We start from the raw sequence: 18,629 nt of genomic DNA, 5'->3' as shown, positions 1-18,629 counted from the left end.
ATAATAGCTAGCTTTAACTTTTGAATCCTTGTTTCAACTTGGTAGCAGAAATGTTAAGTGTGCCCATTTGAGGTAAAACTTAGTTACTTCTAGAGTTAAAATCTGTAAGTTTTGGGTAAATAGCCATTTCAAGATGCATCCCTGTTCCTGCTTCCTTCCAGGAGAGATATAAGTACTAAGACGACTTCTGTATTGTCCAGAAAGGTAAATTTATGGCTTAAATATGTTGTTCTATTATTCACAAGGTACTTCTGGGTCACCTTTGCTATAAAAGTGGAGAATATTTTTAAAATAAAGTTAGGACACACTCCATAAAAGTTTTACAACTCACTTAAAATCATAGAAGAGCTGTATATTTCAAGATGAAGATTTAAGCTCTGGTTATTTAACAGGGTCTTAAGAGGCAGGAATTGCTGTGTCAACTAATGTTGTGCACTATATTTCATTACTGCCTTTATGTTTTTTTAAATACCTCAAGAATAAAGTTTATTTAAAATGTCACACTTTGCAAACTGCACATTATATCCATAGAATATGCGAGTACCCCTCCCATTCCTTTTATTTATTACAGTAGATTAGTTATGGACCCTCTGCTATAGTATCTTGGCTTATTAAGATACTGCATGCTAAAAAGCATAGATGGCCCTGTAATGAGCAGTTACAAAATCAAGTCACCAATTCTTCCTTGGCTTTCTTTTTTGTTCAGAGGGAAAAATTGAGGATTTGACCTGTGCCTGAAACATTAACCACCTGATTCTGCTTGTGGGGTGGGGACAGAAAAGGGCCCTCTCAACACTTAATTATTGAGAAATCCTCCGTATCTCTCCAGGATTATAGAAAAGGATTAACAATCATCAAGGTTGCTTGAACAAATCTCAAGTTCAAATTCCAGAGGAAGACGGGATGGTCTAGGGTGATCAAAACCTAGACCCAGGGCTGGGTGCAGTGGCTGACACCTGTAATACAGCACTTTAGATGCCAAGGCAGGCAGATCACTTGAGGTCAGGAGTTCAAAACCAGCCTGGTCAACATGGGGAAGCCCTGTCTCTACTAAAAATACAAAAATTAGCTGGGTTTGGTGGCGGGTGTCTATAATCCCAGCCACTTGGGAGGCTGAGGCAGGAGAATCACTTGAACCCAGGAGGTGGAGGTTGCAGTGAGCTGAGATTGCACCATTGCACTCCAGCCTGGGCAACATGAGCGAAACTCTGTCTCAAAAAAAAAAAAAAAATCATCTAATTCACAAGAATTTTTTTTGCTAACATAAGGCATCCATAAACCTCTATGAAAGGTGAGCCCTTTATGAGACAACTTGATCCCTATAAAGTATTCAATAAATACAATGGGCACTAAAAGAGAGTCTTAATGAAAAGGGACAATTTAGAAATATTTTCTTAATTGACATCAAGAAAAAGTAATTTTAAAAAACTGTTAGTTTTTTTTTTTTTTTTAAACAAGTGTTAGTGAGGATGTGGAGAAATTGGAGCCCTTGTGCACTGTTGGTGGCATTACAAAATGGGGCTATTGCCATGGAAAATAGTGTGGTGGTTCTCCAAAAAATTAAAAATAGAATTACCATATGACCCAGCAATTTCACTTCTGGGTATATGCATTAGTCCTTTTTCATACCACTATAAAGAACTACCTGAGACTGGGTAATTTATGAACAAAAGAGGTTTAATTGACTCACAGTTCCACAGGCTGTACAGGAAGCATGGCTGGGAGGCCTCAGGAAACTTACAATCATGGTGGAAGTTGAAGGGGAAGCAGGCACATCTTACCATGGTGGAGCAGGAGAGAGAGACAGAGAGCAAAGGGGTAAGTGCCACACACTTTCAAACAACCAAATCTTGTGAGAGCTCACTATCACAAGAACAGCAAGGGGGAAGTCTGCCCCATGATTCAGTCACCTCCCACCAGGCCCCTCCCCTGACACGTGGAGATTACAATTCAAGATGAGATTTGGTGGGAACACAGAGCAAAACCACATCCGTATATAAACAGAGTCTCAAAGAGATATTTGCACATCCATGTTCACAGCAGCACTATTCACAATAGCTAGGAAATGGAAGCAATCTAGATATCCAACAACAGATGAATGGATAAACAAAATGTGGCATATACATACAGTGGATTATTATTCAGCCTAAAAAAGGAAGGAAATTATGTCACATGCTGTAACATGGTTGAACCTTGAGGATATTATGTTAGGTGAAATAAGCCAGTCACAAAAAAAGATCAATACCATATGATTCCACTAATATGAGGTATCTGAAGTAGTTAAATTCATGGAAACAGAAAGTAGAGTGGTGGCTGCCAAGAGCTGGGAAAGGGGGAGTGGGAAGTTGTTGTTTAATGGGTATAGAGTTTTAGTTGGGCAAGATAAAAAGTTCTGGAGATCTGTTTAACAAGAATGTGAATATACTTAACACTACTAAACTGTATACTTTAAAATGGTTAAGATGGTAAATTTGACATTGTGTGTTTTTGTTTAATTATAATTTTAAATCTGTTAGTTTGTCTAATGATCATAATGAAGATTAATTAAATTGTGCTCAAAAGATGTATTATGGGATAGGAATACAGGTAATTTTATTCTCTTTATTGTTGCTGGACCAAGTTTTCTGCTTCCTACATATCAGAATGGCTAGGCATTGCAAGATAATCTATCACCATAGAATCTAAGGATTCTTTTGGAATATAAGCATCATTTTCAAAAGTAATTTGTGATTCAAGAGTTGCCTAGAACCAAATTTCCCTAGGAAACTTAATGGTTTGGGTGTTTTGTTATGGGGTGGAGGGAGAAGATGTGGTGGAAGTTGGCATGATCTCTATTTGGGTGGGGCTGTTTTTGTATTTTTGATAGAGAATAGCTGTATTAATCAGTAGTGTATTATAGAAGGCATATGTCTTATGTTTCATTGCTTGGTTTTATGTTGTGCAGCAGCAATTTGCTAACCACAGTCCTGAAGAAATATAGCCACGCAGCAAAAGAAGCATTTATTTTCAGAAACACGTTTCTTTTCTGACATTACAGGGGAGTGGGAGGGAAGGTCCAGATTAACTGTACTTTTTAATAAGAGATGGAGTGCTATTGGAAAACTATTAAGGAAACTGTGGCTTTAGCTCAGATTCAAGGAAGCCCATAAGAAAAATTTACTACCTTCCAGCTTAATACTGCAGCAGGGCCAGTTCTACAGACCCACTGCTCCCTGAATGATTCTGGAGAGTATTTGCAAGCTGGGGTTGTTCTAGGAGAGGCAATCAGCCGCTGATGAGCTCCCCTGCTTAACTTTCCTAATTGATTCCACCAGACCTCCTAGTAGACTAGTTGCTAACCCTGCCCCATCCCAACTCTGGCCTGGCTCTTTCTGATGGCAAAGTCTTCAGAGACCATTTGCCAGTTTGGAGTTAGGCCTTGGAGCTGCAGAACAGGCTTGTAAAGCAGATGCGTAGTAAATGCTGCAGCCAAGTGTACAGCACATTTTCCTAAGTGGAAATCCTGTGTTACCGACAGAACATTACTTAACAGTAGGTGGGCAGTTCAATCCTAAACAGCTCAGTTCTTCCCCATCAGAGACCCTGCAGAAGCAGGCTTCTGCCACAGCTGTGGGAGGAAGAACAGTTCTTGTAACTGTTAGGAGCAGACAGTGGCTAAGAGAAACAGTCTCTTGGGAAGTCCCTGTCTGTGATTTTCCTACGTAAACACAAGAAAACAAAACCCCTGGGCTTGCCGTTCACACAAGCAAGCTGCACAAAGCTTTCTTTCCTTCATCTGCATGTGCTAGTGTGCTGTTCTTCCTTTAGGTTTTACTGCTGCTTAAAGGTGTTTTTGTCCAGATATGTAAAGGTGCCTCGCCCTTCTCCTTCTCAGGAAAAATAACTATTTATTGAGTGCCTGTTGCCATGCAGGAACTCTGTATCCATCATCTCACCTCTTCCTCATCAAACACATCTCTTCCGAGTGAGTTGCCAAATTACACTGCTGGCTTCCCAACCTGAGGTTTTGCTTCTGTTTACATTTTACCAGAGCAAGAGAGAAAAAGTCTCAAATGATGTGCTGTCTTCTCATCTTACTAATCCCCTCTTCCCCAAGCCTTTCCACATCTAGAATTAAATACCTGGGCCTTGGCAGCCAGGCCAACCCCTAACATCGGTAAAGCCCAGGCAAGAGCACAAATGGATGCCCATATGCCTAAAGCTGTAAGAGTTATAATGCCCCTTTAATGCATCCTCATGTCCACGTTGGATATGTGCATTAAAATTCATGAAAAAGAATTATTGGCCAGGTGTGATGGCTCATGCCTGTAATGCCAGCACTTTGGGAGGCCGAAGTCAGAGGATCACTTAAAGCCAGGAGTTTGAGACCAGCCTGTGCAACATAGTGAGACTCCATCTCCACAAAAAATAAAACTTTTAAAAAAAATTAGCCAGTTTTGGTGGCAATACCTGTGGTTTTAGCTACTCGGGAGACTGAGATGGGAGGATTGCTTGAGGCCAGGAGCTACGATTGCACCACTGCACTCCGGCCTGGGCAACAGCAAGAATCTATTTCAAAAAAAAAAAAAAATAATAACAATAGCTTAAATTGGAAACAATCTAAATATTCAACAATGGGGCATTGATGAATTTTATTATAATATTTCTCCATATAGTAGGGTATGAGATCATCATTTAAAATTTTTAATAATAAGTTATTTTGAGTTTAAGTGAATAAAGATTATTAAAGTGTCTTTGTAATTATTGTTTTGTTTAAAGTATATGTACACATAAAAAGATGATCCAACAAAATAGTTACCATCTCCTTGTAGTGACTTCATAAATTATATTTTCTTCTATGTATTAGTATTTTCTAAAAATTGGTATAATGAGGGAAAATAAATAAATTTATAATAAAAATATTTGTATGCTTTAATCTAATAATTCTGTTTCCAGGAATCTCTTTTAAGGATCAAAGATGTGGTTAAATATCACAAGGTAATTTATCACAATGTTTTTCATAATTTTAAAATTATATCAGCTAGGCACGGTGGCTCATGCCTGTAATCCCAGCACTTTGGCAGGCCGAGGTGGGTGGATCACCTGAGGTCAGGAGTTTGAGACCAGCCTGGCCAATGTGGTGAAAACCCGTCTCTACTAAAAATACAAACATCAGCCAGGTGTGGTGGCACGTGCCTGTAATCGCAGCTACTCGGGAAGCTGAGGCAGGAGAATCGCTTGAATCCGGTAGGCAGAGGTTGCAGCGAGCCGAGATCGTTTCACTGTACTCCAGCCTGGGCAACTGGAGACCCCCTCTCAAAAAAAAAAAAAAAAAAAGAAAAAGGTAGAAACAATTCAGAAAGATTGTTGAACCTTTGAAACTTCCTCATGCTTATTCTGTTCTTAAAATTTTCTCTTTTCCTCAGAGTGATTAGCAATCAAACTCTTTTTTAAAAGGCTTATATGCACTGGTCTATGTGGGCAGAGAGTACAGGGAGCCTCAGAGAGTGAGCATGCAAACACTAAAGCCAGGACTGCAGAGGAGAAGATACCCAAAGGATAAAAAAGATGCTCACTGAGTCAAGTAGATGAAAACCAGCATTCTTGGTGTAAGCTCTAAGCAAGAGGGGAGACCATATACAGCCATAGCCAGGGAGTGGAAAAACCCAGAATTTTAGAAGGAAAGGAACCTTGTGGTTTCTTCAGCTCCAGGAAATAGCAAACACACCCTATCCCCACCCCACTACCATTTACACCTACCCTAGGATCTTCTATTCAATTAGAAAATCTTTCATTTATCGAGCAAATATTTGTTGAGTGATGTGCCAGGCATAGACAGGAGAGGAAAGGAGGAAGTCTGTTTGTTTCAATTAGCCAAGTTGGTTTATTCATCTCTTCCTTCTTTAAACAAACGGCTCCTTCCCTCCCTCCCTCCCTCCAGACAGGTGTTCTGTGTGAAAACTTGATCTTTTCACATGACCCTACATCCTCGTCCACAGTGATTGGTTCCCTTCAGCGGTGGACAACTTACCCAAGCTGAGCCTAGCTCCCTTGACCATTGCAATTGATCAAAGGGTGGTCATGTGGCCCAAAACAAGCCAATCAGACTTCTTCCCTAGCTTTTTTTCAAAACTTTACGGGAAAGGAGGGCTCCTTCTCTCCAGTTAGAGAGCCATGAGCCCAGATGTGAGCTTGGAAACTGTAAAGGGCCAGAAAAGAAGCAGAGGGGAAAATGAGACAATGAGCAAAACACTCAGAGATGCAGGAGGGAGAAAGAGTCCTGCTGGCATTCAGAACCCTGTGTCAGGTCTTTCTGAAACACCCATTTCCTCTGTCCTTCTGGCTGTCTGGTTACCTGAGCCATTACCTTCGCATTCTTCTGAAGCTATTTCCTATTGTATTTCTGCCATGTGAAACCAAAGGGTGTTCCCCAGCACAAGGGTTTGGAATTGCAGAGCTCTGTATGAGCTCTGGTAAGCCTCCTCGGCCTAGTGAAGCAGACAGGTGCCAGATCAGAAGCTTTATTAAGATAATGAGGGAGGAGGCCGGGCACTGTGGCTCACACCTGTAATCCCAACACTTTGGGAGGTCGAGGTGGGTGGATCACTTGAGTCAGGAGTTCGAGACCAGCCTGGCCAACATGGAGAAACCCCGTCTCTACTAAAAATACAAAAATTAGCTGGGCATGGAGGCGTGCACCTGTAGTCCCAGCTACTAGGGAGGCTAAGGCACCAGAATCACTTGAACCCAGGAGGCAGAGATTGCAGTGAGCCCAGATTGTGCCACTGCACTCCAGCCTGGGTGACAGAGCGAGACTCTGTCTCAAAAAAAAAAAAAAAAAAAAAAGAGGGAGCTAATGATGCTCTCATTGGAGGGAACTCATTGTATTACCTTTTACCTATTAATATAACTGTGCCTTCACTTAACATTAATGCAAACAATCCTTGTTGAATACCTGCCCTGTATTTCCCTCACCAGTTTTTGGCCTTTTAAATTGAATTCATGCATACCCGTTCTTCTTTCCTGCTTAATTTGATTCAGCCTACTAGGAAAGGTAAAAGGGAGGATTCCACTTATGCCCGTAACTGTGAAAATGCAACATATCTTTAGTGGAAAATTTACAAACAACCACAAGATGGGGCTGTTATGCAAGGAAGTAAAAGTTAATGGTTGGCGGGAAGAGAATGCAACAGTTTCCAGCATCCAGGATAGGATATTTAAATCTTTCCTCACTAGAAAATAAGGAAAGGAAAATATTTTAAGAACATATATTCATAAAATCAAAGCACTACTTATAACAAATTCATGGATTACTCTTTTTAACAATCTAGTGTTCCTTTTTGGGAAAGTGATACATAATTATTATAGTAGATATTTTCCGCCTATATCAAGGTTGATTGCTTGTCTTTCTTCCGGGTTTTCTTCATCCTCATTCTTCTGTCCCTTTCGATGAAAAGCCATAACATAAAACTAAAATACATGCATTAATTTATTAATTTATTTACAGACTTCTATGTCCTCTGTATTCAATTTCAAAGACAAAGAAATAGCATTTGATATATTTGATTAACATACTCTTGTTTCCTGGTGTCTTCCACCTCAATCTAAATTAAATCACTTTGACCTCATTTTTCCCCCCTTGGGTTTGCAGTTTGAAGATCTGGAAAATTCTTGATTAATAGCAATAATGTAAGGTAGCCACGTTTTTAGAAAATCCAAAAGAAGCAAGAGGAAAGTAACCCTGCACAGCCCTTTGCCTTATGAGAGACTACAGCATTTGCTGGGGCAAGATGACCACAGAAGGCAGCCGGCAGGAGAATGCCCATTCACCCTGGAGCTGTGCAAAGCAAGAAGTCTGCAGGTAGATGCAGGGGAAGCCACAAAGAGGAAGCATTCCTGTTCCTTCTAGGGCACAGTCCAGTCTGCGTTGCGCTAACTCAAAACTGGGAGCCTCCTGTTGAGAAATGGGAAACCTAAAAATAGACCTGCAGAAAGTACTTTGACCTTGGCTTGAAAGTCAGCCCAGTGCTATGACAAGAAAAGCCTTTTCCATGAAGATTATGTTCTTAAAAGCCATATTTCATCTGCACACAGACTCCCAGTAAAACCACACTCAGAAAATGTGCGTCTTGGCTATCCTTCAACTGTAAAATCATTATGTTTGGCTCTGGTTATTCTGGACATTAGATGTCTATGTAAGGGTTTCTTTCTGAAATTCCTTGTACAAAATGTTAGGGGTTATAAACTGGATTAATAGCGACATTTAAGCAAATCTGCTATTACTGTATGTATCCAATACCTTATGATTTTTGGAAAGAATTCAAGGACAAAGCAGAAAAACTGTTGTATTCAAGTAATTCAGAATGTACATGCTTTAGAATTAACTACAATAAACTAATAACTTTTCCTGAAAAAATCTAGCCAGAAAGCCAAGAGAATATATTTCATGAAAGCTTTAATAATTAAATCCAAAATTAAAGGGTACTGTCCTATAATTTCTTGCATGTGTTAGAATTATAATATTTAAAATTTGCAATATCAAAGCATTTCAGGAGACCATCATATGTAGTCTGCATGTATTTCAAGGATAACCCTTAAAGGGTGATAAAAAACTATTAAAGAGGGGAGAAAAAGCACTTTTATATACTTAGGTAACTTTCTAAGGAACAGCTGCCACCAATTAAACAACAAATACCTTTTAAAGACTCTTGGGGGTTCAATGTTCTTTCAGTGGACTGAAAAATCTGGGAAAATGGACTTCATTAGCAACTACAAAATTATTGAAAGGATATTTGAAATGGCATTTAATACCTGCAAAGACTGAAACAGTCAGTAGTTTAAAATTTCACCATAAAGATTGGTAAATAACACTGATTACAGGTCTTATTCAAACAGAAAATAATGAATATGTAATGAAAAGAGAATAATGATCCAAATTGCTTTTAATCTTGGAGTTATGCCTATTGATTGGCCTGGAAATAATAGTGCTAATCTTACAGTAGGAAAGTCAAGTGCTTTAGAAAGTCATTAGCTTTAGGGAAACGGGATACCCATTTCATTGTGCCAGTACAGTATTTTATTGAGTAAAGCCTCAAACAACTGTGTGTTTAAGAAAAATTCCAAGGTTAGTCTAAGTTAAATAACATTCCTCTCCACTCTGCTCTGTAACTGGTAAAAGCAATTTAGGTACTCTTTCTAATTTATCTACCTAAACACCTACTATATTCCTGCAACACAAAATAATCAAATACAGTAAATAATTCAGCATTCCAAAAGGTAATTATTGATCTCACACTGGCTTATTTCTAATAAGCTGAAGAAGTAATAACCTTCTCAAAATAGTAAATTTACATTTTAGACTGGCATTCCTGAGACACTCTGGCAAAGTTTCATGAACGAATATATTTATAAGCAAATATACATTAAAAAGACACAGTCTTTTTAAAAGTCATAATTTCTCATCTCTAGGAAAAGCCTCAAAGGATTCTGAATTTGAAATATCTTTACTTCCCATTAACTTTCCATGTATCCAATTACAAGTTAAATTTACATTCTTTTCAATCCATTTTTGAGACCTTAAATGTATTCTTAGATCCTGAGCTTGAAAATTGATTGCTTTTATTTTAATTTAAATGTTAACACAGAAGCATCTGGTTAATGAAAATAGAGATACGTGAAAAGCCGGGCACGGTGACTCACGCCTGTAATCCCAGCACTTTGGGAGGCCTGTAATCCCAGCACTTTGGGAGTCCAAGGCAGGCGGATCACGAGGTCAGGAGTTCAAGACCAGCTGACCAACATGTTGAAACCCTGTCTCTAGCCAGGTATGGTGGTGCGTGCCTGTAATCCCAGCTACTCAGGAGGCTGAGGCAGGAGAATCGCTTGAACCTGGGAAGTGGAGGTTGCAGTGATCACTCCACTGCACTCCAGTCTGGGCGACAGAGCAAGACTCTGTCTTAAAAAAAAAAAAAAAAGAGAGAGAGAGAAATACGTGAAAAACCCACGTTCCTCTTAGCAAATGTGCATGGAACAAGGAACTGGCCGGTGTTAAAAGTTGCCAGGCAGGGCAGCAGAGAGCACTTCACAATGACATGGTTAGATGAGGCCCTCAAGACCAGCTGGTTGCCAGGGAACAGTCAGGGCACCTGAGAAGTGGGCAAGATCAATTTGTTATGGGGAAGTCAGCTGAATGCAGAGCTGAAAAGAGAAAGTGCAAGCCAGAGGGAACAAGAAAAGACTGAAGTCAGAGTGGAAAGAGCTTGGGCTTGGAAGTCCCGAAAACCTGACTTCTGACCCTTATCAAATGTGTCACCTCTGAGAAAGGAAACACCTTTGTCTCTCCGACTTGGTGTTTTTCACGTGTCAACTGAGTATAATGATAGCACCGCCTCGCAGAATTATTATAGAGTTATAAGATGATGCATATCAAGCACTTAGCACACTGCCTATGAGTACACAGAAAGGGCTGAGCAAAGGATATGAGTATTACTACTGACTGCTGCTGCCAGAGAGGCTGGCAAAGGGAAGGTGAATGCCAGTCTCAGAAAAGGATACAAATGGGTACCTCACAGAGTCAAAGTCAGGGAGGCAAAGGAAACAAGGCAAAGGGAACTAGGATGGTGTGGAATCTCCTCACTAGGCTTTGCATTGAACCAAGGGCCTTCTGGTACACAAAATCTTGCACACTGAAATATGCCCCTTGGAATGTTCACCTTTCCTGACCCTGTCTTAAAGGTACCTTGCTCTAAATCCAGTCATTTGTAACAGCTGCTCTGGAAAGCAAATCTGGTGTCATTTCAGATCTGACAAGTGCCTTTGAATAAGAGCAGGAAGGAGAAGCTCATTCCATTGAAAGGCTTCCTCGAGTATGCCTAGGAAGACACCCACTGGAGATGGTTTGTTAGCTTGTTTGCCAAAACAAGTGATTCTTGGAAGTTGCTTTTATTTTTTTAATTCATGTGAATGGTCCCTTTATTTTTTAAAATGTGAGGTAAGTATCTCTCCCTTGTTTCTGGAGAAGATGGTGAAGTTTCCATGCATCTGAGTGCAGACACTGCAGTCTGGAAGATGTTGAGTGTTCTGCTTCATATTGGGAATTATGGACTTTTTTTTTTTTTTGAGACGGAGTCTCGCCCTTTCACCCAGGCTGGAGTGCAGCGGTACGATCTCGGCTTATTGCAAGAGCCGAGGCTCCGCCTCCCTTGTTCACGCCATTCTCCTGCCTCAGCCTCCAGAGTAGCTGGGACTACAGGCGCCCGCCACCACGCCCGGCTAATTTTTCATATTTTTAGTAAAGACTAAATAACACGGGGTTTCACCGTGTTAGCCAGGATGGTCTTGATCTCCTGACCTCGTGATCTGCCCGCCTCTTCCTCCCAAAGTGCTGGGATTACAGGCGTGAGCCACCGTGCCCGGCCATTATGGACATTCTTAACCACATTGTGCTCTTGAAGAATTAAATAACTTTATTAGCCATAAAATGGTGTTTGTAGGCTGAACTCTCCTCTACTTACTGCCCTTTAGGACTAACAGCCCAGACTTGGGTAAAGGGAAATGCGCTTTGGGGTGTTTTGCTGATCACTTTAGCTGCGCAGTGTAATGAGACCATTCCCTGGGTGAGTGTGAGGAGGGGATGAACACGCCTCAGGATAGAGAAGGAGAGAAGCTTATTTGCTTCAAGGGGACTGATGGTTGGGCACAGGACTGAGGCTTGCGGATGCCTAGAAGTCCTGTGTGTGGAGTGTGAGCTGCTCCTGGCCATGGAGAGGCCTTCGGGGGCTGGGCCAGGACCCTGAAGTTTGTTTAGGGTCAGCTGTAAGCCGGAAGAGCCCCCACTGGTCCCTGCAGTGTCAAGCACTCAACTTGATTCCATTGGCACTTAGTAAAGTTTTTATTAAATATCATGTTACTTTTCATTTTTGGTAAATGGCAGAGCCATATAAATTCACCAAAATGTTCAAACTGAAAACTTCCCCGTTCCTTCCCACTCTTCCACTGAAACCATCAACAAGTACTATCAATTCTGCCTCCAAAGAGCCTTAAGCTCAAGCTCGTGCTTTGTTTGCCTCTCCTGTTTCCCACCCTGATTCTGATTCTGTTGTTTTCCACCTGGGTGACAACAGGATCCTCTTCCTCTCCTGGCTTTCTGTCTTCACCTTCCATCCCATTCTTTACCAGCAACCTGAGAATCCCCTTTACAATATAAATGAAGTCAAGTCATTCTCCTGCTTAAACATTTCAGTTTCCCAGTATTCTCAGGATAAAGATCCAAATGCTTAGCATGGCTTGCAAGGTCAAGTCTGGGCTTGGTGAGCTTTGGAGAACTCAGTGAGAGCCCTGGCCTCTGGAAAAAGCTGCCTGGAAAACACAATTATAGCCAGTGCAAAGTGATCACTCAAAGTGTGGGCTGCAGGGTAGGTGACAAGAGACCATAACAGATTTCTTGAGATTCCTTCTAGAAGGGAACCCAGTAGAAGAACAGGCTCCTCATTCCTGTTGGTGAGAGGTTGTGACAGGGCAGTAAAGGAAACATGACTAGAGGTGTAGGCACTGGTTGATAAGATTTAGGGATATATCAGTGACACACCCAACGTAGGGTACTGTAACTGTAAATCAAAACAATCTTCTTTTAGTCTTAAAAACAAGAACCAAAAATTGTAAAATTTAACGTGTAATAATGGCTTCTATTTATCAAGCATCTGCAAAGGGGCTGGCTTTATGCCAGGCATTTTACATATTTGATTACAAAAACCTTATAAGATAATTATTATCTCCATTTTTGATATATGGGAACCAAGGCTCAAAAGGTTACTAAAAGTCAAATGAATAATAAGGCACAAACTTTAAAAAAAGTTACCAAATTGCATTTCTTTATGAAGGAAAGGGACAGATCTAATGTTAATTTGTTATTAACTGAGGACGCACAGAAAGTTGGGTGTTTACTTGTTTCTTATCCATCTCCCCCGACTAGGAGGAGAGAGCTTCATGAGGGGAGAGCCTGTTTTGTTCACAGCTGTCTCCCGAGCACACTGAATAGTGTCTGGTCGCAGCAGACCTGTAGGGGTTTGTTCACAGACTGAAGCAATGAAGTTTGACAGCTGCTTTCATTACTCAGTGATTTTGATTCAGAGCTTTACAAAAGTAGGAAAAATTAGTGTGAATATCCATTTTTCCATAGATTTGGTGTTGGATTTTTTTTTTCTTATTCTCTCCACTAACGTACTGCTATTAAAATACAACTAAGCCTTATTCACCGGGAGGTTTCCATTAGCAACAAGAATTAATTAAATTATGAGTCATCAGCAGATGACATACTAAGGCAGATTATTCCCTGACGATGATTGTTTTTTATTTTTCTAATTATAAAAGTAATATAGTAAAGAACACTAGCAAGATTTACTAATTTTAAAAAGTAAAGTATGTACTGTTATGAAAATATTTCTAAGATATATTTTTAGTGAAAAGAACAAGATGTAGAATAGTGTTCATGGTAAGCTTTTCTCCCATGGGATAATAATAATAGTTATTGAGAGCTTACTGGGTGCCAGGCATTATATTATATCCACTGCATGAATTATCTCATTTAATCCTTCAATAACACCATGTTGTTGGCACTGTAACATTATTAGTACTATACTCCATTTGAAATAGTACTATTGCCCTCATATTATTTTTCTTGTTTTTATTTTGAAACAATCCAGCACTTAGAGAAATGTTGCAACATGCAAAATACACATACACACACACAAGCATATACATGTGTACATTTTACATCTGTATTTACTTCTATGTACCCATATATTAAAAGCCATGAGGTTGTACTAATATCTACAATTCCATTCCTATGCCACAGAGTTGTAGTTTTCTCTCTTTTTTTTATTTTTTGAGAAAGAGTCTCACTCTGTTGCCCAGGCTGGAGTGCAATGGTGTGATCTCAGCTCATTACAACCTCTGCCTCCCAAGTTCAAGTGATTCTCCTGCCTCAGCCTCCCACATAGCTGGGATTACAAGCACACACCACCACACCTGGCTAATTTTTGTATTTTTAGTAAAGATGGGGTTTCACCATTTTGGCCAGGCTGGTCTCGAACTCCTGACCTCAGGTGATCCACCCACCTTGGCCTCCTAAAGTGTTTGGATTACAGGCATGAGCCACCCTGCCCAGCCGGCTCTCTTTTTATATGTATATTTATTCTCCCAAATAATGTGAAGGCTGGCTCCAATTGTCTTCAGTTTATTTATTCATCGAATCACCCTCCTGTTGCCTCCACTGTCCCTATCCCTGGCAGGAATGTCCCTCCTCCCACTGGTCTCCAGCACTCCGCATCGGACCTTCTCACCCCCTACAACCTCCAAGACCTTGTGCCCCATCATGCTCTGACACCTCCACCAACACAGAAGTCCTTCTTTCTCAGTGTCAGGACCTCCCCGAGCCCCCTAAGTTGTGACACCCCACCTACCCATCCCTGACAAAGACAGCTCCCTTGCCCATCAGGGATAGAGATGAGGAAGTGGCTCCACGGGTTCTAGTATTTTGAGACTGCATCAAACTTAATATGTTAGCATCTTTGGTAGCCCATTCTTAACCTGGACCAGCAGTTAGACCTAAAGCATAGATGGCCATTTAGCTAGTCATTTGCATGAGAATTAAACATGAGGATGAAAGAAAAGAAAAAGGAAAAAGAAAAAAATTGTACCAGGAAGGAAGATATTTCATGAGCTGAATCCCAAGCAGCAAAGTCACCACTAATGTCACACGGTGTTGCCAGCTAATAATGGGGCTGCTTCTTAACTGTCAGGAAATGCAAACAGCACAACATTAAAATGGTTCTATTTTTTTCCATCCTTACAATAGCAACACAGCAATAGAGTGCTGATCTCTGAAAGACAAAGGCTGTGAAAATAAACATGCACTTAAGCCAGGGGGCACATGGGTTGTGATTTTTCTTTCGAGATATTTGGTAACATATCCCAAATCCTCAAACCACCCCAGGGATCTTCCCTTCAATACAGTCTGAATCACCTACCTGTCTCAAATGGCCCAGCAAAGCTCTTGCTCTGTGCAGGCAGGCCTGCCAGATAGCTGCCTTTTTCTTTTCCTCTTACCTTGGCTAAGTGGCTTCCAAGGTGTTTCGGAAAGGAAAATGTAGGATTCAAAATAAAGAGCAGAGAGTTGGGCCAGGCCTGCATTGTCCTCTAACTGTGATAATGGGTGGCTGCTCGGCCCCTGGTTCATCTTCCACAGCAAAAGCTGGACCAAGGCCTGCTTTTTTTCTCTAATGGTGGGATTGCCTCTGGCTTCGAGTTGCACGTTTATCTTTGGTACTCATCACTTTGATTTTGTTATTACTTCACCCTCCCCTTTGTCTTCACTTTTATCTGTCTGTATATTTCCTAACAACCTGTTTTTACTTCATCTCCCTCTTTTATTATTACCATTTTTATTCCCCTGCCCTGCATCCTTGGCTTCCCCTGTAAGCACTTTGAAAAATGAGGTGAATTTTATATTGGTAAAAGATGCTGAAAGGTGAATCTGTGAAGCCCCCGCCCCCATAGCCTCCTTCCATGTGAGTACCTTCTTTCCATGTAAGGTAACAGCTCTCTCTCTTCTTTTTTTTTTTTTTTTTTTTTTTTTTGGTGCTCATTCTCCCCAGGCAACCAGGAAAGCTGTCCGCTTCAAGGAATGGCTTGATCTAAGATCCACTCATGGGATACAACTAAAGAACAAAACCTCCTGTTATCAGGTTGCAAATGTCCAGGTATTTGCAAGCAGTGTTTTGCTTTCTTAAATACCAGACTATGGCTAGCAATCTTCCCCCACTTCAGGTTATAGAAATTCAGAGCTCCCTATCTCAAGACCAGGAAAATCCAGAGCAGACACATGTTTTGTGAATATGACCAGGAATAAGTTATTTCATCTTGGGAAAAAAATAAGACCAAGATCTAGGGCGTGCTTGATGTTTCCCAGTTGTTCTTCCAGTCCACCCTGTTCCCTTCATCACTCTTCTCTGTGCCCCAAGTAGGAGGCTGACCTATTGGGCTGTATAAACAGGCTCTTTTGCACTATAGCTTCTTATTGGATTCACCCCATGGGGAGCATTGGAGATCAGAAAGAGGGTAGAATAGTGAGAGCAGAAGGCCAGGGTATTTATTCACCAGCTCCCTCTCCGTGGGCCACTACAGGCTGGCTGAATATCCCTGCTCCTGTCAGGTGACCCTGTCTCTCCAGCACCAACATCATTCTGTCCTTTGTCCCATCAGGCCTTCTACTAGCCCAGGGTACTGCACTACTCCTTGTGATTTCCCTATAACCTGCTAATACCTTTATAAATAATCTCCTTAATAAACTCTACTCAAATTACCCAATTTGAGTGGACCATTTGTTTCCTGCTGCTGGTTTGATGCTTACAAAAGATCTCTGCTTAGGCAAGGCAGAAACAGGTGCATTTGAGAAATGGCAATGGCAAATGATCGGGAACCCAGTTACCTGGAAACTGAGGCCCACGGTAGGAATTCAAGCAACTCTTGGCACAGAGAGACAAAGGAGAAACTTCTTTACTGAGGATTAGCAATACAGAGAAGTGAATGCAGTTACTGACAACTGGAGGTACTATGCTCAGATTTAATAATAACACATTTACCATGCACATATGATAAGCCAAGTACCTAATAAATACCCGGTCACATTTTAGAATTTTTTATCCACTTTACTGATGAGGAAACTGGGTGAATTGATCATTGCTGTTTTGTAGACCCAAATTCCCTCCTTCAGCATCTTCTAGTAATAAAACTACTCTCTCCTGCAAGGAGCTCATTTCACAGGTTTTAACTAGTGCTAACCCGGGCCTTGCCTGTCAGAACACACCTCCTCCCATGCACAATGCTTGGCTCAGTAATGGACATGTGACTCTAACAGGCCAATAAGTTTCTCCGAGATTTGATACTTGGACCTAGGGAAAGACTAGAAGGATGATGATAGCAGCCACCATTGCTTCAGGCTACCTTTCCCTCTGCTTGGAGGAAGCCGTCTCCAGTAAGAAATCATTTAGCATCAGCAAAGAGAACAGGAGAGAGAGAAAAGGGATAGATGGAGGAAGAGCAACAGTGAGCACAAAAGAGATGACCTCATTTGCTACTGCAGCCAGTCTCTTGAGTGAGTTTTATCCTTCAGTTTTCCAGTATTATGAGACAATGAATACTTTATTTTTACTTAATATAAGTTGGATCTCTCATTTATATTTCCAAAAAACCCTGTAAGTAGATTAAGGCTGCCTTGCAGAGACTCTTCAGCTGGGCAGTGATCAGCCCATGCGTGTGAGAAAACTACCAAAAGTTGGAAAAAGAGCCACTCAGAAGGAGCAGGTAGAGCAATCTCCAGAGCTTACAGAGATCCAGAGGCAGGAGAATCACTTGAACCCAGGAGACAGAGGTTGCAGTGAGCCGAGATCGCGCCATTGCACTCTAGCCTGGGGGACAAGACCAAGACTCTGTCTCAAAAAAAAAAAAAAAATTTGAAAGGCACAAAATGAAGAGAAAAACATATTATCTTTTCTACCATTCTTACATTAATATTTATTTTGAAAAGTTTTAATAACTTTTGACATCATTTCTCCCTCTCTCTCTCCTTCCCTCCTTCCCTTTTTATCCTAATCCCTCCAGTGCAATCTCCATCTCTTTTGATGTTTTTAGTATACTTCTCTTATTCTCTCTCACACTCACTGATTCTTTTTGGGTAAGTGTATGTGTGATTTAAATAGCATCCCAAAATAAAATAGATGTAAAATTTTTCTTAACTTTTATTCCATTTACTTTTTAGACTTTTTTTGTTAAAAACTAAGACAAAAACATGCAGGCCTACATAGAGTCAGGATTATCAAGATGTCAGTAGGCAATAGAAATTTGTCAGCTTTATTAAAATTTTATGGAACTACTGTCATATATGTAACTCATCATTGGCCAAAACGTTATTATGTGGTGAATGACTATAGCAGTCATGGTTATTAAAACAGGTTTATAACTATAGTCTATATGTTTAAGAAAGTAGAGGAAACCATAAGTGTGTTAAGAAAAGACACAGATTATGACATAAAAGAGACCCAAATAGGCTGGGTGAGGTGTCTCACACTTGTAATCCCAGCACTTTGGGAAGCCAAGTCGAGTGGATCACTTGAGGTCAGGAGTTCAGGACCAGCCTGGTCAACATAGTGAAACCCTGTCTCTACTAAAATACAAAAATTAGCTGGGTGTGGTGGCAGCCACCTGTAATCCCAGCTACTTGGGAGGCTGAGGCAGAAGAATCGCTTGAGCCCAGGATGTGGAGGTTGCGGTGAGCTAAGATCACACCATTGCACTCCAGCCTGGGCAACAGAGTGAGACTCCATCTCAACAACAATAACAACAACAACAACAAAAAGACCCAAATCAAACTTCTAGAGTTGAAAAATACAATATGTGAGATGAAAAATAAACTAGATGGGATTGAAAATAGATTAGACACTACAAATGAGGACATGTCAATAGAAACTACTCAAAATGAAACACACAGATAAAAAATGACTGAAAAAGATCAACAGAATTTCAGTGAGCAGTGGGACAACCTCATGCAGCCTACTCTGAATGTAAATGTGGTCTCCAAGATGAGAGAGAAGAGA

At 40.8% G+C, this 18,629-nt stretch overlaps 1 protein-coding gene and 1 long non-coding RNA gene across 2 annotated transcripts in view; one reads left to right on the top strand and one right to left on the bottom strand.

The window, feature by feature from the left end:
- Nucleotides 1–16,399, top strand: part of CCDC148 (coiled-coil domain containing 148) — a 463,587-nt gene extending 447,188 nt beyond the window's left edge. The window contains exon 14 of the mRNA XM_055108604.2: nt 15,633–16,399. Coding sequence (XP_054964579.1) covers nt 15,633–15,675 — 43 coding nt within the window. The 3' untranslated portion in view covers nt 15,676–16,399. The remainder of the gene's footprint in view (nt 1–15,632) is intronic.
- Nucleotides 13,536–17,796, bottom strand: LOC117979398 (uncharacterized). Its single transcript, XR_010109466.1, has 3 exons — nt 16,466–17,796; nt 15,554–15,695; nt 13,536–14,770 (listed from the first exon to the last, which is right to left on the bottom strand). It is a non-coding gene; the product is annotated as an uncharacterized LOC117979398 (long non-coding RNA).
- Between the last annotated feature and the right edge of the window lie 833 nt (nt 17,797–18,629).

The sequence above is a fragment of the Pan paniscus genome, chromosome 13 (genome assembly GCF_029289425.2).
Source record: "Pan paniscus chromosome 13, NHGRI_mPanPan1-v2.0_pri, whole genome shotgun sequence".
NCBI classification, from domain to species: Eukaryota; Metazoa; Chordata; class Mammalia; order Primates; family Hominidae; genus Pan; species Pan paniscus.
This window is presented reverse-complemented; position numbering and strand designations above follow the sequence as displayed.